Source organism: Hemicordylus capensis, chromosome 3, assembly GCF_027244095.1.
Source record: "Hemicordylus capensis ecotype Gifberg chromosome 3, rHemCap1.1.pri, whole genome shotgun sequence".
Classification (NCBI taxonomy): domain Eukaryota; kingdom Metazoa; phylum Chordata; class Lepidosauria; order Squamata; family Cordylidae; genus Hemicordylus; species Hemicordylus capensis.
In genome coordinates this window covers 228,991,636-229,011,989 of record NC_069659.1, presented here as the reverse complement: position 1 = coordinate 229,011,989, position 20,354 = coordinate 228,991,636, and the positions used below count along the sequence as shown (strand labels likewise).

The 20,354-nt window shown below is 48.7% G+C and overlaps 1 protein-coding gene across 1 annotated transcript; it reads right to left on the bottom strand.

The window, feature by feature from the left end:
• Positions 1 to 1,062: 1,062 nt before the first annotated feature.
• Positions 1,063 to 16,097, bottom strand: LOC128348835 (uncharacterized). The gene is made up of 2 exons (XM_053304514.1): positions 15,979 to 16,097; positions 1,063 to 5,701 (listed from the first exon to the last, which is right to left on the bottom strand). Exon 2 carries the CDS (start codon positions 4,773 to 4,775, stop codon positions 3,567 to 3,569), a length of 1,209 nt encoding a protein of 402 aa, XP_053160489.1. The 5' UTR covers positions 4,776 to 5,701; positions 15,979 to 16,097; the 3' UTR covers positions 1,063 to 3,566.
• Between the last annotated feature and the right edge of the window lie 4,257 nt (positions 16,098 to 20,354).

Below are 20,354 nucleotides of genomic sequence, written 5' to 3'. Positions count from 1 at the left end.
CTTGCTTCTTTAGTGTTCTTTTGGCCTGATCAGGGCCTATCTTAATGAGTTCTTCCCACGAGAAGCCATAGGACTATAATTTGTGCTCTAAAGATCTTTTCAGTTTTGAATCCAAGTTATGAGCCAAGGTCAGGGACACTAACCCTATTGGGCAGAATAATAATATTAACCAATATGTGAAGATGCACAGACAAAGCTCTGTCTCCACTCTAATTAGAGCTTTCTGACAAAGAACTACATTATGAAAGCAGCACAGAACCTGGGATATGCAGCTTTGCATATCCGTGGTTTCCAGCAGCACAGTTCTGTCCTTACATAATTATGCTCATGCTCATGGGTTGTGAGAGGAGTTTGGAGGAGGACAGTGGAGTGCTTTGGTTTGCATGTGAAGGGTTTTTTTGTGCTTCCAAAAGGTAGTATTTGGCAGTATCTGATATCATTAGGGAACCATTGGGAACCTGCAAGAGCCATTGCTCTGGATCTTTTGGAGGCTTTTTGGAGCCATTTAAAAGCCATTCCTGTGGAACTTCTTGGAGCAATTTTCTGGAGCTTCTTGCAACATTGTGCTGCCCTCATAAGATGGCATAAGACTTTTATACATTCAGTTTTAATGTTGCTGAAATTTTATCTTTTAGTTCAAAATTTCAAATTAAAATGTCCTGGGCCCTGATGAAGTGCATTATGCCTGGGCCCATAGGAGGGCCTTCTCTGTGGCCGCCCCTCTTCTTTGGAACACTTCCCCCGCCAGATTCATTCAGCCCCCTCCCTGGCTGGTTTTAAGGCTCTTCTTAAGACCCACCTGTTTCGCCAGGCATTTGCACTTTAATAATAATAGTAATAATAGTAATAATAACAATATTTATTTTAATAATGGGCCTTGACCTTAACCTCAAATTTATTATTATTATTATTATTATTTAAATTAATTGTTATTGGTATTGTTGTTGTTTATCGCCTAGAGTCCTTGGAGGAGGTAGTATATAAGAAAAATGTAATAAATAAATAAATAAATAATTTCAGTTTGAACTGGAGTGCAGAATATGGGAAATGCCTATTGCCCGACACCCAAGAAGACACGAGACACAAGGTTTTGGTATAAAATTGGGCCACAATTTATTTAACTTTAACAAGAACTTGAAGAGCAGGGATGGCTTCCCTCTTGGCAGTGCGTAACTATAGGCATGCGCCCCCAGGGCATGCCTAACCTATGGTATAGGGCGATACACCTTGGCTCCAGGCAACCCCAAATGTTCCCAAATCCAGGGCTGCCTATCCTAGCCAGCCTAGTGCCGGGCCCCTGGCTAGCATCACCCCAAGGTAGCCGTACAGTGATTCCTAAGGGCTTAGCCTGCCAGGGTAGGTTAACAAGGGCAGATCTCCCTGAGCTGTGCAGTTTCTAGGGAGATGCCCTTCTCAACCCATAGCCAAACGCATACCTGAAGGTGTTCACCAGCCTAAAATCATTTTCCAACCGCACTGCACCTGCCACAGCGCGGGTTAGCCTAGCTTAACCCAAGCCACCCCACCAAGTGCGCAGATAAATAGCCAATCCCTGCTCTAGATCACGTAAAAACAAACTGGTCCCACTGGGCGAAAGGTGGACACCGTCCCCTCTAAATAAACGGGGCTCAGAAAAAAGAATACTGGGATGGTCTATAGGTCCCCCACCGATGGCCGCTAAGAAACGTGCCATCTGTGCGTTAACCTTCCTCCTAGCCCTTTCCACCCTATAAGGGTCCCTCGCGCCTCTCCAAACTCTGCGTTGGAGCATGGCAGACCAAAGAATGAGAATTCCCGGGCACCATTCCAGGACTAGTAAAATGTCCATGCACAAGCTATGGAAAATGGACAACCCTGACTCGGACCCCAAATCGTTCTCCCCCAGGTGAAGAACCAAAATGTCAGGCGGCGTATTTGCCGCCAGAAATTCCTGCAGCATGGGTAAAAACTGGGCAATGACCATGCCCCTGCGCCTGATCCAGGAGATGTCTGCCCACTGACCCAGTCCCAGCTGCGTTCCAGGCTGCGCCACTCAAGCTGTCTTATGCGCCCAGAAAACAATGGAGTGGCCCAAAATGAGTACACGAGCCCTCACCGCCCATCGCGCAGGGCCTGTAAAGAGAAAAACCGTCAGTGCCATCACCAATGCTCTATCACACGTATCTTTTGTAGGTGGCAGACCGCCAACGCCCAATGCGCTGAATGGTCTCACCCGAAAGACCCAACCGGGAGGCAGCCGAATCAGCTCCGATGCGAAATGAGTGTAGAGACAGCTGTGCAGTATTGACCCCGGCCGCACTCAGTGCGCGCCGTGCCACCATCCAGAACTGGTACTGGGAAAGGGGGCACCCGTCTTCGTGTACGAATAGGCATCCAGGAGCGGACCCCCGCCAGGACATGTAACTGCCCAAAGCACGTACCGGGCAGAGGAGCACATTGTTGGCTCTGTGTAATGACACCAACTGTCCCCTGCCCCGTTGGTCGGTCTTGGAAAACCTAAGGCGCAGCCGCGCCATGTCCAGCCCCAAGCTAACATCCCCAAACTGCACCACCTTGAATATGGGGCTGCGATGACCCCTGGGGAGCAATTCACTGGCTCGAAAGGCCCCAAAAAATAAAACAAGAGTGACTGCGTGGAAAAGAGAGGCCTCATATGAGGACCGGCAGATCGCTGAGAACTGCCCGACCGCGCCCTGTATGGCAGCGGGAAGAAGGGGCCGCTGACTGTCAAGTGGGACCGGGTGTTCCCGTGTCCAACCTTCCAGCATCCTCCTTACCCTGAAATCCCAGGTTGTATCGGACATTCCCTGCGCTTAAGCGTGGAAAGCAAGAGCTGCTAAATAGCCCGCCATGGCCCCAGGAGACAAACCCTTACCCTTAAGGTGGACAAAAAACTGAATCAGCTGCTCCGCAGGGGGGGCAGTCTTGGCCCAATCCTACCTGAGTCCTAAAATCCTGAAAGGCCCTGCACTGCCTAGAGTAAGCTGCCCGTGTGCTGGGGGCCAAGGAGGCCCAGACCGCCCTCTGGCTTCTAGGCGCCAAGGCTCCAAAGCCACACCGGCATCTGGTCGGGCAAGCTCTCCGCCTCTGGCACCAGCTGGCGAAAGCGCTGAACCTAAAAACGAGACAGCGCGTCCGCCAGGCCGTTCTGCACGCCAGGCACATGGCAAGCCAGAAAAAGGATGTTATTAGACAGACAGGTCAATACAAATGCTCTGACTAAGGACATCACCCTAGGGGACCTGGAAGTCTGCCTATTGATCACTTGTACAGTGGCTTGGTTGTCACACCAAAAGCGCACTGTCTTGTTCCTAAAGAGATCCGCCCACAGATGTATAGCCACGACTATGGGGAAGAATTCCAGGAATGTCAAGTCCCTGGTGGCCCCACTTGATACCCAAGCGGCCGGCCACCGCTCAGCGCACCAGCGACCGCGGAAATAAACGCCGAAGCCTGAACCTCCAGCAGCGTCGGACTGAACTTGTAGATCCGCTTCCAAGAGGAGTGAATCGCGCCAGAAAGAAACCCCATTGTATGCTTCCAAAAAGGATGCCCATAGACAGAGGTCAGCCCTCATGGTATCCTATGATGACCGGTATCCTATGATGACCGCACCTGACCCCTTTAACGGCGGCGCATAGGCAGTGCAGGAAAGGCCGTCCGGGCGCCACCACCCTGCATGCAAAATTTAAATGCCCGATAATCTGTTGAAGCTGCTTAAGGGTAACCTTGCGTGCCTGGATGCAAGATGCTTGGATGCAAGATGCCAACAAGGCCCGCAAGGTGTCCAACTTAGTCTGGGGGAGTCTGGAACAGCCCTCAATGGTATCCAGTTCAATGCCCAAGAAGGTGAGAATAGCTGAAGGACCCTCGGTCTTCTCCTGAGCCAATGGGACACCTAGGTCCGCACAAAGGTGCTGAAAAACCTCTAACAGATGCCTGCATTGGTTGGTTCTAGGCTGGCCCACCATGAGAAAATCATCTAAATAATGAGACGTGGTAATAAGACCTGCCTCCCGCCGAAGGGCCCATTCAAGAAAGGAGCTAAAAGCCTCAAAGGCTGCACAGGAAATCGAGCAGCCCATGGACAGAGCCTGATCAATGTAAAACTGCCCCTGAAAGGCGAAACCTAAGAGATTAAAATCTGCAGGATGAACCGGGAGGAGGCAGAACGCAGACTCAATGTCGCATTTTGCAAGGAGGGCGCCCTTCCCACACGAACGAACTACTCTGACAGCCTGGTCAAAGGACGTGTATTTCACAGAGCACAGGCTGTCTGGGATCCCATCATTAACAGAGGAACCATGTGGGAAGGAGAGGTGGTGAATAAGGCGGTATTCGCCTGGTGCCTTCTTGGGCACCACCCCCAATGGCGAAATGCGCAAATCTGGTAGGGGCAAGTCCCGGAATGGGCCTAGAACCCGCCCCAAAGCTACCTCCTTGTTAATCTTGCGGAGCACCACCGCTTCCATCCCCTCCATGGACTTAAGGTTAGGGGACATACTGTGAACTCTCGAACCAACGTAGGGAATGCGAAAACCAAAAGTAAACCCCTGTCTCAAATATTGTGCTTGCTCTCTAAGCGGGTAGTCCCGCAGGAGCCGTTCTAAGACCGGAAGCTTCACTGGGCTAGGGCCCTTTTCCAGGGGTGGCACCTTGTACAGCGCCTCCACCCCTTCTGCCACTGCTTTGCTGCTCCCTCGGACCTGCCCGGGGGCCACTGACTCGCTGACAATGAATGCTGGCGTGTTTTCCGCCGCAGAAACCACACTCATGCTTAAACCTACAAGGGGACCTGTTGCAGCTGCCGCTAGTATTGAAAGCCCAGCATGGCAGGGTACTTTAAACACCCTGCGCAGCTGCAGGCCCTGAAGACTGCGCTGCGGGAGTTCTAGAAATCAGATGACCACTGTCAGCCCGTTCGCCCAGAATGGGTCTCGAGGGGGTCATAATTAGGAGCCAGAGTTCCTGATGTTGCCTGTCCCACGGAATAGCCGGGTTAAGGGAGGCCCTCAGACAAAAAGAGCGATCATAGCGCTCCCAGGCGTTGCCCATAAAGTCCATGTACCCCCTATGGATGATGTCCATGTACTTAACCATAGCAGGTCCTCTGGATGTGTGCACCTGAAGCACAACACCCATATAGACCGTGTAACCCGACAACCAGTTAGCCCAGTTATGTTCCACTGGCTTACGTTTTGACTTCGCTTCTTCCTTCTTTTGCTCTCCCTCCTTTTGGGCAGGCTCGGGCTCTCGAAAGAGCAGGTGAAAGATATCCACAAATTCTCCACGCCAAATGCGCTCTTTAACCGCGGGCAACAGGTGGTCACCCAGCGGCAGAGAGGTGTCGCATGGCGGGTAAGGAATCTGTGTCCCTGAAGCATCTAACACGGCACCCGTGGCAGCGGGCAACGTGGTACCCACAGCAGGTGCTGCCCCCTGCCAAACCTGTGTGCATGCCCCGTAAGGGGGTCGGGAGGCAACGGAGGCTGGATGCCAACCATACATGTGAAAAGGCTGAGCCCAGGGGGAAAACCCCCAGGGCCAGGTGTGGTGCAAAGACTCACCAGGGCCAAGCTGAGCCGAAGGACGCATGTCTCTGCCGCACGTTTCAGAGGTGGCCTGGGTGCCATCCCCATCCGAGGTTAGGTCCACTGCTGGTGCTGTAGGGCGTGGTTCACGCGATTCCAAAGTGTCAAGTCTGGATGAAAGGGACTGAATGAGTTTAGCACGTTTAGCCCCCCTAGTAATGCTTCGGGAACTAGCTGGAATACCAGAGGGACCACCCTTTTCTGCCGCTGCTGCCCCGCCCTATCTTTCCCTTTCAAGTGCTTCCAAGCATGCTATAAGTGCCCGCACAGTGCCCATGTCACAGTCCTCATCGGAAGAATCAGAAACCGGCGCAGGGCGTGGGGGGGGACGAACCCGCTTCCCACCAGACTTAGCCTTGGCCTTCTTTGGACCCATGGCACAGGCAATTGAAGTGAGTGATCAACGAAGCTCCAAACAAGGTCTGTAACCAGAGATGCTCCCAAACCAACACACTAAACCCAGAAAGGGATAAACCGGCCAAAGAAACCCAGGCTGCTGCCAAACTGACTGGGAACTGGCCTAGGCCACCTAGAAGGCCGTACAAAACCCACCACGTTGCCCAGGACTAGCCCAGCCCCTGTGCAAGCGGCCCTCCACACGCCGAAAAGCGCCGCGGGGGGGGAGCGCCGCCGAACGCTCACTCCGGTAGTGGGGGGGTGGATAAGCCAAAAGCGGCCCTCCCAAAGCCGAAAGCGTCGCGGGGGGGGGGAGGCACCGAAGGCTTGCTCCGGAAGCGGCGGGGAGAGAAACCTAGGCCCGCCGCTACCGCCCAGGGCCCGCTGCCCAGAAGGAGCACCGCCGGGGCCCAGTGCACAAAGCGGGCCACCCGCCCCCAGAAACGCTCCAAACCTCAGGGGAGGCCTTAAAAAGCCACCCCCCATTGCCGCTGCCACTGCTTAGGGTGGAGAAAACCCGCTCCCGATCTCGTGCCGGGTCGACTAAGCAGGAGCCTTAAAAGGCGTCCTGCTCCGATGCCTGTCGAGAGCGAACTGAGCTCTCCCGGGCCCGGAGCAGGACGCAGAGCTGAAACCCTGCCCCCTGCATGGGCCCCCCGGCCAATCAGGTCAGGAGAAGCCTTGTGCTTCTCAAAGGGGGCCAGGCAAGAGCGCTGCGCCGCTCATTTGAGAAGCGAGCAGCGTAATATCGGGCAGCAACGAAACAGGAAGGTGCTGAAAGGCATCATCTCATACTGCGCAGTAGAAGGCAATGGTAAACCCCCTCCTGTATTCTATTAAGAAAACCACAGGGTTCTGTGGGAGCCAGGAGTCAACACTGACTTGATGGCAAAACCAGCAAATTATTTAATTTAAATTATAGTTAAAAATTCAATTAAGAATTAAAAATTGATTTTAATTATCCATTGAAAATTCAAAATCACTCCTTAATTCTCACTCCTTGATTCTCACACACTCCTCTATGTGTACAGTATTTACTTGAACTGGATTTAATATTGTGCTGCCTCTTTGGCCAACCTACCGACCAATCAGGCCTAGGGGCTTGTGCTTCTAAGTGCTGGACTTCAACTGTGGGGTGAGGAAACTTCACGATTAGGCATTATTGGAGAAGCTGGAGAGTGGGAAAGCAGGAGAGCTGAGGTGGCCAAGGTACAGTGCTCTGCTCAGTCCTTATTTCTGCTTTTACCCTGTCTTTTCTGTGATTTTTTAAATTGTTTTCCTGGGCTCCAGAACCTAATCCCCCAGTTCCCATTGACTTAAGATTTCATTAGCTGTGGTTTCATTATCCACGGTTTTAGTCCAGAATGGAACCCCCACAAATAATGAGGGCTGTGTGTGTGTGTGTGTGTGTGTGTGTGTGTGTGTATAAATATGAAAATGTCTTAAGGTAGACTTTTGAGTTACCATGTAATCATACTTCTAAATGTGTGTTTTTATGCATATTGTGGCTAATTTATGCAAGCCGAAAATGAATTATGTCTTAATAGTACACCAGCCCAACATCATATAATTATATCTGGAAAGTCTTTAGATGGGCAGAAAGAGCAACTAAAATAGCAGAACAAACCAGCTGAACCACACTGTGTTCTGAATAATAAGCAAACCACAACAATAGTAAAAATTGTAATGTTCAGACCTTTAAAAGTTACTGCTTTAAAAGTGACATGTTTACAGCTTTTAAAAGGAGCTTGATAGAGGTTTATAAAATCATGAACAGCATGGATAAAGGATCCTGCCCCCCTCCGTTCTCACAGAGAACTCCCTTTCTCATAGAGACCTAAAACTCTGAGTCACCTAATGAAATTGATTGACAGTAAATTCAGGACAGACAAAAGAAAACACTTGTTCATGGAGCACCTCCCCTTTGCCACAACTTGAAGGAACAGAGCTGGGACCCATAAGAACATAAGAACAGCCCTGCTGGATCAGGCCCAAAGCCCATCTAGTCCAGCATCCTGTTTCACACAGTGACCCACCAGATGCTGCTGGAAGCCACAGGCAGGAGTTGAGGGTGTGCCCTCCCTCCTACTGTTTACTCTCCTGCAACTGGTACTCAGAGGCATCCTGCCTTTGAGGCTGGAGTTGGCCCACAGCCCTCCGACTGGTAGCCACTGATAGACCTCTCCTCCATGAAGTCATCCAAACCCCCTTTAAAGCCATCCAGCCTGTTGGCTGTCAGCACATCCTGTGGCAGAGAGTTCCACAAGTGGATCACGCATTGTGTGAAAAAGTACTTCCGTTTATTGGTCCTAGACCTCCTGGCAATCAATTTCATGGAGTGACAGTTTCAATTTCATCAATTTCATTCAATTTCATTCAAATCAATGTCATGGAGTGACTCAGGCCAGTCCCACCTTGGCCTGAGTGAGGGAAACCTCACCCTCATGGTGCACCAACATCCAGCTCTGCTGACCTGGGCTTGACAGCATATTTCTGGGGGATGGTCTTTCCCCTGAGGTTGCCATGGTCCTTGAGGAACAGCCCCAAGAGCAGCAATTGTCACACTTGAGGAGAAACCTCTTAACCATAAGAACTCTTCTGCAATGGAACCACTTACCTGGAGAGGTGGCTCTGCCTTGCAGGTGATTGTCAAGCAGAGATAGCCACCTGTTGAGGTGCTCTAGCTCTGGATTGCCTGCATCAAACAGGAGCTTGGTCTATAAGCTCCTTTCCAATTCTAAGAGTCTGTGTGTGGGATTGCATGCTTGAATGCTCTGCCATGAAAAAACACCTCACAGAAACATAGCATGCCAGAAAGAAAGCTAGGCCCAATCCTTCTCCCTGACATGCTAATTTACCATTAGGACATGAGTCAGCTGGGGGTGGTCGGTACTATTTGAGGGAATGAATGCTCATTGTGATTTTTGACAAGGTCTACACCCCTACAGGTAGAGAACAGGTGATAGCATTGCAGTACTCTCAGTTTTTAGTATATTACAATGCTTTTATCGTCCTGGTCATCGGGCCTGTAGCAGCCAAATGTGTAATGGTATTTTCAAAGCTTAGCTTTAAAATGTTTTAAAAACATAAAAACTACTAAAAAATTATCAGTGCTATCAGAAGAATGGAAATGAAAACTGGCAGGAATGTCCTCCATGGAGAGAGTACAACTATTTGTTCATTGTTATCCTAACCCTTTTCCCAACCCTTTCCTCTGTGCAAAAATGACTGCAATTTTACCCTAGTTGTTTGTGGGTAGGAATAAATAAGGGATGACAACACAGAGATAGCTGCAAGTGCAACAATGTTTTCACCTGTTTCCCATCTCTAGGGGGATAGTAGATGTTGAGCATTTGTCCCCTGAGATAGTTCTGATAGTAAAAAATTGTGGGTCTAAATCATGAACTATATGCACAAATCGTTTTGTCAGGGCAGGGGGAGATATGCAGACATGCAGCTCTTTCCATCTGCATCCTAGAGTGATGCAGCATGGAAAAGCATTATTATTAAATTCAGAAACTGTACATTTACAGCCAAGTTTAACTGATGACAGATCCACTTCTCACTGCTATTCAGTTATATACCTTGATATTCTGTATTTCAGGAGGAAGTTCTGAATAAAGTGTTGCTTCCTCCCACCACTGCTCAAAGCTGCATTTTTCAGGAGGTCAAAATAATTTACTGGAAGCATTTCCATCTCTGAATTGGACCATCTACAAGTTATCATTAGTACAGCTAAACTATGAATAAATCTTTGTATACCTTGACACCTACATTGCTAAAAGGCAAATCAAAATAAAGGCTCTCATTCTCATGTAATAGGAGCTTCAGCGTAAGACTTTTGGAGACCATGTCTTATTCTGATTCTTCCATTTGCTGTACTGCTAACTACGCAGGGAAGATATTTCTACTCTTTCTGTCACTTTTAAGTCAGCACAGTCTTGTGTGAATACTAGGGACAGATTGTCTTTTACACAGAAAAGAGGGGCAAGTTTGCTTTTTCTGTTACAGGAAACAGAATTATCAAGGCAAAAGGTCAACAAATACCAACCTACCCGGTATAAAAATGGAAAACAACCTAAGCAATAAAGTGTTGATAACTACTCTGTTGGTAATAGAAGACATGGATGGTGGGAAGATATGCATAAGCACATGAATATTTCTTCAGATATTGAAAGCATGCGAGGCAGCACAGAACACAGCCATATTAAGTGTCTGAAGGAGAGTTCAAACATATTATTTCAGCCAAATCAATGTCTTATGGTTCTGAGCAATTTTGAAAGATAAGAACATGATGACTTAGAGGTAAGCAAAGATCTTTAGAATTACTAAGGGCCAGTTCTCACGATCCGGCAATGTTAATTATGCCACCAAAAGTCAGGAGGTGGAGGTCTGTGCACTCCTGTGAAAGTCAGTAAAGTGATTTGTGTGCCAGCTCCAGTGTCGGCAGGATACCATGCCCCACTGGACGTTCAACTATGATCAGCACCACAGATTGGCTCTTAGATCGCTGATTGTGGTTGAAGGTCTGGTGGGGAATGGCACTCAGCCGGCACACAATCACTTTAGCAGCTTTCACAAGAGCACTTCTGCCTCCTGACCTTTGGTGGCATAACTGACATCACCAGATAATGGGGACTGGCCATAACAGTGAGGGAAGTCTACTTTTAAAATAATTACTAAAACTGGGGGAAGTCTATTTTAAAATTTTTTGGATGTTTTAATTAGGGTTATCAGAGCACTGTGGGGAATGCCATAACCACCATCTTCTTGTAATAATTACAACTTTCCAGTAAGGTAGCTTATTATTATTACCCACATACTGCAGATGTTGGAGCACTAAGGCCAAGAGAAAAGAAGTTTGCCTAAGACCAACTAGGTAATTCATGTCTGAAGTGAGATTTTGAACTGGGGGAGCTTCTGCTGCAGAGAAATTACTTATCCTCTATAAGCATTTGAACAGGAAGCAACTTTAACTGAGAAACAAGAGTTTGATATTTATTACTAACTAAACATAGGTTAGAAACATAGGCTAATACTACCTAAGCTTTGAGCCAGGTCTCACGATCAGTGAGACCCGGTTCTGGAGAGTGTGCGGGGAGAGTGGGCTAAGCCCGCTCTCCCCACACACGAGCAGGGAGGGAGCCCTGGGTGGCCGGATCAGCCTCCCACATTATTGCTGGCTCCATGACGGAGCTGGCAGGGGCTGGGGGGGAGTGAGGACCAATTGCCCCCCGGAAGCTCTAGCATGCTGGAGAGACCCCCAGAGCCAGGAGGTGGCTTTTTGCCTCCCCTCCGGGGGGTCTCTTCGCAAGTAGCCACGGTGCGGAGCCATGCCGCAGCTACTCACAATAAAAAAACCCAGTTTGCGGAGTGCTTGCTCCGCAAACCCAGTTTTAGGGGAGGGGTACTTGAGCGGGTTACCCGCTCTAGAACCACCAGGCTCACAGCCGAGCCCAGTGGGTCACATGATTGCAGAAAATTGGGCTAGCGGAGGCTAGCCCTATTTTCTGCAATTGTGTGAATAGCCTCATAGAGAGGCTATTCTCATGACTGCAGGAAAGTGGGCTAAGGGAGCCCAGCCAGCTTTCCTGTGGTTGTGGGAACTGCCGGGAGCTGTGCAGCTCCCGGCGGTCAGCCAACTTAAGTCCCCCCACTTAAATGAGGTTAGCAGAGCGAGTGCTCTGCTAACCCCATTTTGGCAATTGTGAGTCACCCCGGCGCTGGTCCGCACCATGGTAACTCACGAAGGGACCCCTGCCAGGAGGCTAAAACAAGCTTTCCAGTCTTGGGGGTATCCCCAGGATGCCCCGTGCACTCTCATGGGGCATCCTGGGACTTCCGGGGACAGGTAGCCCCCAGTCCCCGCAGGCACTACTGACTCTGCAATGCCGGTAATCGTGTGGGTGCCTGATTCGGCCGACCAGGGCTCTGTGGGTGCTCATATGTGGAGAGAGAAGGCTTCGCCCACTCTGCCCGCCTAACCCCACCCGGCTTTCCACACTGATCATGTGGAGAGCCTTATAAACTATTAACATGAGTGTGCAAAACTGCGCTAAAGGAGCCCAGTCTGGTTTTGCATGCGTGTGTGAACCTCTGGGATAGCATCCAATCCAGGTGGCACCACGGTGGCAAACCTACCTATGGACCCTGAATGGTTGAGTGATCATGTGTCAGCTGCTGTTGCTGCTTGCAGCTGCGGCTGGCAGACTTGGATAGGGAATGGGGGTCCTCAGAGCTCATTTCCGGCTGCCATTTTGAGTGTGGGAGCCACTTTATGGCTCATTTTTTCAAAAATGGCAAGAAACCCCTCACATGATTTTCTGTGGATTATCGGTGAGTTTTTAACTTGTGGTGGGCATCCTTGGACTTTTGAGGACCAGTGGAGCATGATAGAACACTTTATTTGGCCCATCTTCTCATTTTAGGGGTGTTTTTCGGGTGATTTGGGGCACTGTTTTCAAGTCCAGGAACCTAACCCCCAATTTATGTAGACTTTGATGCCTTGTGTCCGGCAAGGCCAGTGGTCCTTACCTCCAAAGACGGAGTGGTGAGAGGGCCCAAGGTGACAGGGACAGATGGAGGAAAGGCTGCCAATGGGCAGGGACTCAGCTCCAGTGGAGGACGAACAGAGCCCTGATGAGACCAAAGGGGAGACATGCAAGAATAACACCAGGGAGGGGGGTCTGATCAGGAGGAAGGAGAAGGGGGAGTGGCACTGGCAACAGCTGTAAGGGGTGGTCAATTACAGGTAATAAAGAGCGGTGTTGGCCCTGTAATTGGGGGGATGGGCGATGTATCGCCTGTGAGCAGGCATATAAGGAGACTGTCAGGGATGGGAAGGAGGCTGGTGGAGAGTGTTGGAGGCCCCTAGAGAGGGCAGATACATGGAACAACGCAGCCTGGGACAGAGGAGGCAAAGGGTGATGCTCAAGCCCCCTCCCTGTCCCTGTTCTGAGGCCGGTCCTGATAAGCCTAGACAGGCTGGGAAGAGGAGACAGGGATGTGTAGCTGGACACCCCGTTATCCCCGCTTTCACTATTTGTCCTTCCCCATAGAACGGAACCTCCATGGATAATGAAGTTCTCCTGTATACACAGAAACCATCATCTCTGCAAGCCCTTTCAGCACCTTATCTCTTCCTATCTTTTCAATTTCTGTTGTGGGATGCTTGGGAATTTACCATGCTCTCTCCTCCCCTCTGAAGTTCTCCTTGGCCTTTGCAGAGGGTTTAAGAACACAGCTCATGGTCCATGAGTTCATGCCAGACCCCACACCACCACCACCACCACCTAACAGGATGATACAGTAGGGGTGTGCTTGGAACTGGCTGGCCCGGTTCGGTTCAAGGCTGGACCGGCCTCGAACCTAACTGGGCCAGTTTGGTCTGGCCCCCAATCAAACCCGCCCAGTCCGGTCCAGTTCCGGACCGGTCTGTGAATTTCCTTAATTTTTTACAAAATAAAGTTCATTTTAAATACCTTTAGCCCCTTCAGGGGGCTTGCTGAGGCCGTGGGGGAGGGGTGTTCACGTGGGTTCCCTCTCCCCCTGCCGGCCATCCTTATCACCGCTGCGGCCCCTCCGCAGCCGGGTAAATCACCATTTTCGGCCCTTTGGGACCTCCGTATGAGCGCGCGGCCATGGCCTCACAGAGGTCATTGGCGCATGCACGGCGGCTGCCAAAATGGCAGCTGTACACTCATACGGAGACCCGAAATCACCGAAAATGGTGATTTACCCGGCCGTGGCGGTGATAAGGATGGCCGCGCGGGTGGGGGGGAGAGGGAACCCGTGCAGACACACACCCCCATGGCCTCAGCAAGCCCCCTGAAGGTATTTAAAATAAATTTTATTTTTTTAAAAAATAAGGAAATTCGCGGACCGTCCAGACCGGACCCAGTGGTCCGGTTCCAGTCCGATGGAACCGGGGTGGTGGTGGTTCGGTTCAACCTCGAACCCCTGAACTCCCAGACCGGACCACCGGACCGGTCCGCACATCCTTATGATACAGTAAAAATGCAACGCTCTGGACATGCCTAGATTGGAATACTGGAGGTTATTCCTCTGGTGTCACTGCTGTTCTTTGTGTGCACAAGGCTTTAGTATTGCTGTGGTATAGGATGTATTGTATTTCCGGCATTTTATAGCCCAGCAGTAAGGAAATCCACAAATTAAAGATTATCCAATAGACCATAAATAATTTCTAAGTAAAACATAACTGCTGCAAAAGAACATTTTTATCATATATTGTGTCACTAATCTGCATACTAAAGAGTCAAGGATTTATGAATTGAAGCGTTCTTGAGCAGATTAGGAAACAATGGATAGACCACTTTGGCAATTGTGTCAGAAAGTATGAATATTTACAGTTTGCAATAAGCTTCTAAGCCTTTTAATCCTGGATTCAAAAAATGAGAAATATTGTGGGTTATCATATAAATTACACATATGAGATGGGGGAAAATATAAAATTATTAAACCAACAGCTCATTTTGGAAGCAACCCTTGAGAAGATATTAAGGCCCAGACCAGGAGAGGCAGCAAACATTTGTTTTCTTTCCTAAAAACAACCAACCAAGAGAATGAATGAATGAATGGATGGATAAGACATCGGGGAGGGGGCGGGACATGGTAAGTTTGTTAGGGCTAGTCTTTCCTAGGGTTTGATTTCTGGCTGGCCATGGGTTTGTTTTTGACAGGGCAGTTTCAGTTTCCCTTGTGGCTCCTGGGCATGCAGGGTTGGTGGAGTGAGTGGAGGGCAGGGAAGGGAGAAAGGAAGAGGCCAACTCCCCTGCATCCTCATGGCTCCTTCACATGCAGGGCTGGTGGAGAGGGGGGGTGAGTGGAGGCCAGGGGCCTCCTCGTTTCTGCCTCCCCTGCCCTCCACTCATTCCACCAACCCTGCATGCCCAAGAGCCACGAAGGAATGGAGGAGAGGTAGATAGGTTGGGGAGGCAGAGCACTTTGGGGTAACTGGGGGTGACAGTGACAGCACGGGGTTGTGTGCAGCCCCCCAGAGGTGTGTTGGAGTCAGGTCTGGCTGGCTCCGCCTGACTGAGTTTGACACCTGTGTGTGCTAAAGCCATCAATGCTATACAGGAGAAACTCAACAATATAATGTGTCATCTTGGAGAAAAGACAGGTTTCAAGGCTAGCATTCACACAGATACAACTTTATTTTAAGTATCTCATACTATTTTGAATCTGGTGGCCAGTTTTCTGTTTCTTTTTGTTTTTTAAAAGATCTTACGTATTTGCTGCCAAAGATTCCAGTCACTGGACAGCTTCAGCAGACATGTAAAACAGCCCCTCTTGGGCCACTGTCCTTCTGTTGATTTATAAGTGTTTTTAATTACTAGGAAACACTTAACGTTTAATCTGTGTATTTACTTACTGAGCCCATTTTAAATCTAAATGAAACAAGCTTAGTTTGGACCTGTTAAGGCCAGCAATACCATGTAGGAGGAAGCTAACTATAAATCAATTGGGTATTTGGTCACCTTGGAAAACAGGCAAGGTTTCAAGACTACCTTATGGAACCACACTAAACAGAGAGTTGGGACTAGAAGAATAAGCATATTTCAAATAAGTTTAAATCATGTTGTGATGGGACCTTTGATTTTTATTCTTTTATTTTACATCATGACTGTATATTGATTTGTAATAATTGGATACAAATTAAAACAGATTCAGATCCATCCCTATCCCTGCAGGCAGAGCACTGAGAGTGGATCCCCACAAGTATTCTATTCAACATGGACGTTTTTAGCTGCTTGCCAAAAGCCCCGGCCCAGCATCAGGGGTCAGCATTCTGGGGCCCCCTTGCCCCCGCATTGCTGCTGGATTGTGGCTGCTCCTTCTCCTTGCTGCCACCACCGGTTCCTTCTCCTCCACTCTCCCTCACTGCTCAGTTCCTCTTCTTCTTCAGCCTGGGGGGAAGAGGAGGAGCAGGAAGAGCTCCAGTGATTTGTTTCCTTGTTTGCTCACTTACCAGCCTGCTCTTTTCCTCTAGGCTTAATGGAATGGGACAGCAGCAGCACCTTGTTCTTCCTCGCCATTGCCAGTGGACAAAACTGGCAGGTGAGTGAGCACTTCTTCTCTTTCTCCTATTCTTCACTGCATAATTGGGACTGAAGCAAAAGAGGGTAGAGACTGGGCAAATGAGGGTGACAGAAGTGGCAGCAAGGAACAGTAGCAAACGCAACTAGAATCCAAGGAAGGAAGAGAACAGCGAACCCCATACAGTCTACCAAACTGGCTGCCACCATAGACTGGTTAAACTTTGGGTGGAAGAGGTCCACAAAATCTGGAGACAGCCCTGCAGGGGCTTGGAGAAGAGTAGGCTGTTGACTATTCATATGTGTAGTAGGGATGTGCATGAATAGCTCCAGCAGCCGGAAGTGGGGTGGGGGTCAGTTCCTTTAAAAAGCAGCTAAGCAGGACCTTACCTGCTTCTCTGCCACCTCACTGCTTTTCTGGGTACAGGGCTTGCTATTGGGATGGCAGAAGAGCAGGTAAGGTTCCGCTTAGCTGCTTCTGAAAGGAACCAACCCCTGCCCCACTGAACCACTTTGAATGCCAGTACCCAAACTGGTTTGGCACTTCCCTAAGGAGGCACCAGATTGGTTCAGGTACATCCCTAATGTGTGGCATTGAAAGGCATTGCTTTTGTCAGTAATGGCTGGATGTAATGTAGTGAACCTGACGTAGTGGTGCTGTATCCAACTGAGAGCCAGCAGAACTAAGGAAAGGACTCCATAGAATGTCCATGGGGATACAGTCCTCAGCACAGTTCTGCACACACAAGGAAATGGATTGTGCCAATCATTCTTAAGCATCTTTATGCTTAACCCAGCCCCTTACAACCAATTTATAAAAATGCATATCTTTTCATACACTACCATCACAGGTCTAGAAGTACTATCAAAGGTCTAGCAGTGTCGTAAAGGTCTGCAGACATCTGGTCACAGTAGTGTCCTGGGTGCCTGGTTGTATAGGACAAGTAGTTCTCCAGGGTGTCTTGAATCCATATCCATGTTCAGTGGGACATCACTGAGCAAGGAGCCCTGGGACATGTAATCTTCAAGCTGCCTGATGTCCCAAGAATAGACTCTGGTACCCTGGAGAACAATGTTTCCCAGGCTTCCTGGAACCTGGAAGATTCTCGTAGCAGCATTTTAGGTACCAGGGAGGGAAGGAAACCAAACACAGGCAGAGAGATGCAGCATGTTGATTGAGATCCAAGCCAAAGAAGAACTGAAGGAAATGTTACTTGCTTCATAAAAAGATAAATAATATGTACTGTGATGTCTTAAATCAAGCAAACCAGAAACAATAGGACCCCCCACCATACAATGCACTAATCATACAATAAAGAGAATGCAACTTGATCCAGTACAATTTTATAATCAAAGAAATTCTCAAGCTAAGATAAGACAAAACATAACAATTGGAAATCACATAAATAAAACTAAATATGTTGCATTGGAGGATGGTTAAGTCTATTGTGTGGAGAGTAATATAGTTTTCTACAAATAAGTCCACACATCCACAGTGGTGACCCAGTGACCTCTGCTTCAATGTTAGTCTTTATCAAATAGAGAACAGTTTTCAAAAAGTGTCAACAGTGGTCCAAATACTCCAAAATCCATTCTTAATCTGCACAGCCACCTCTGTTACCTCTAGAAAATTCATTGAGAATAAAGTTCTTGTAACATTCTAATAAGGTGGAATATTAGAAGCATTATACTATGCTTCTAATAAAAGCCTAGTGTGTTGGGGATCTTATTGTTTCTTGTTCGTTTGCTTCATAAAGCCTCAGAGCATTGCCAACAGGATGAGCTGGTCATCCAAGTCTGATAACTAAAAACTTCAGTGAGCTCGAGGTCATGCCAGTCTGGCCCTGGGCTGGTTCTTCTTCTTCTTTTTTAAACGTCCCCGCCATGCAAATGGCCAGTGCGCATGTGCACCAGCCTTCAAAATGGCCACTGCCAGCGCACAGAGGCCTGGAACATGCTGGAAATGGGCCCAAAATGGCCTGAAATGGACCGTTTGAGATGGGTGGGAGGCTGGCGGAGGGAGGGGGACCTCAGGAGATATCCCTGCAGCTGAAGCAGCACCCCAGCAATGGTGGTAAGTCCGCCATTATTTAATTATCTTTTCCACCATCCCACTCCCCACCCCTGAGCTGGGCCCAAACCAGTTCGGACTTGAGCCCAACCGGCCCTGGCTCTAGTGTGCACAGAACTGAAATGGACCCAGTTGGGTTTGAGTCTGATTCTACTCGAACAGAACTGGATTTTCTGGTTTTGTGTCCAACCCTAGTTATTTTTATTCTCACAACAACCCTGTGATGTAGGTTAGCCTGGGAGTTAAGCGACTGACCCAAAGTCAGCCAGTGAGTTCCATGGCTAAATGGGGATTTGAACTCAGGTCTCCCCACTCCTAGTCCAGCACCTAAACAACTAGACTACATTGGCCCACTATATGATTATTGTTTCACTCCTACCACCCAAAACCAGTGGCTGAAATGCAGTGCAAGGCTCTGTCAGCCTAGGAACAAAGCATTTGAGCAGTTTGCAAGAGTGCTATTGTGCAAGACCTCACAACTGAACAGAGTTGTGTGATAGAGGGCCATTACTACAACAACAACAACAAATATTTATATAACCAAAGTTCTCAAAGTGGTTTACATAGAAAAATAAAGAATACATAAATAAGATGGTCCCCTGTCCCCAGAGGAGTCTCACAATAAAAAGAAACATAAGGCAGTGACCAGAAATAGCCACTGGAGGGATGTTGTACTGAGTTAGGGTTAGGGCCAGTTGGACAGGGCCAGTTGCTCTCCCCCTGCTAAATAAAAGAGAACCAACATTTTAAAAGGTGTCTCTTTGCTCAGTTAGCAGGAGTTAATCCCATTAATTCCGCAACTGTGCAGTCTTGTTCAACTGCAAATACTCTGTTCCTTGGCTGACAGAGCCTTGGCCAGCATATCAGACAGTTTTGTAATGTGGTGGCAGGGCAATATATAATGCAGTGACATGTCAGGCATTGAGGCTATTCTCCCAACCAGCCTAACCCAGCCTGGGGCAGCCCAGCCTGGGTTAGGCTGGTTGTTTGAAGCGGTAGGATCCTTGCAGATCACTCCACTCCTCGCTCGCCTAACCCTGTAAACAAACCTGGCTAGCCGATGTTAAGGGTGCACTCGCACTCCCCCTCTTAACATGGCTGCCGGGTATCATGTTTCTCCACCCGATCAGTTCAGCCTGAGGAGACACAGAGATGGGCGCATAGAACACCTGTCTAATGGGGGAATCCACCAATGCAACACATGGGCTGCGCATTGCATTGTGGGATGCCTAGAGGCCGGAACAATATGTTCTTGCCCCAGATCCCTCCATCCTGCTTCACGGAACTACAAGGAGCAGGGCTGCCCATTTGGGAGCACGGAGCACACTCCCACCACCTTCACCTTCATCATCTGTGGAAGGTAAGATTTACCCTGCCTTCCCCACCAAATTGTCCAGATTGGGCCCGGTGTTCTGGCCTCTGCGCATACATACAGGTGCCCTCTTGCTGCCCCATTAGGGTCTTTTTTAAGGCAGGCAGGGTTCCCACTTTGCTTGTAAAAATGAATCCTCACTGCATCCTTACAGGCATGCCCCCTCAATCTGCCAAACCGGTTCTGAACCGGTTTGGCCTGGTTCGACACTCAGACCAAACCAGGCTCATGTTCTGGTGGTCTGGTTTGAGTTTGGCTTGAACTGGAACCAAACCGCCAGAATCAATTCATGCACACCCCTATACTGTGTTAACCTAGGTGTGAGAAAGAAGATTGCTTGGGAAGCAGGGGAGAAGGTACATGGAAAGCAACAGCTGCTCTACAGTTTCACCATTTAGTATGTGTAACTGTGCACCAGATTGTGGCCATCGTATAAATGAACCTTAATTCTGGAAGACAAATTTCATTCATTAGTTTCTGACTATTTTACTACATTATACAATAATTTAGAAATAGTGCTTCGGTGGCTGAGACTTCTTCTGTTGATTTAATGGTCCCCCAAGAGTCATAATAAATAAATAAATGGCAATAGAAGCACAAAAGGGGGGGAAATATTCCAAATATATCTCTGAAGTGCTAAAACTGGTCCCAGATGCTCTTAAATGTTTGCTTCAATAAAATGTTTCTAAAAGTCCCCAAATGCTCAAAAGGGAATAAAACTAGGTCAGACTCTTGCCTATTTAAAAGTAGATCAAAACATTGTCTCAAAGGATGAAAAAACATCTCAAAACAGAGTCCAGAGGAATGCTCGAATAAACCTACAGTGTTTCTAAAGGGGAGTCAATAGAAAGGGGCAAAAATGGTTC

Bases quoted from the DNA above. Each gene is read 5' to 3' on its own strand.
- LOC128348835 (XM_053304514.1), bottom strand. From the start codon at position 4,775: ATGAGTGTGGTTTCTGCGGCGGAAAACACGCCAGCATTCATTGTCAGC.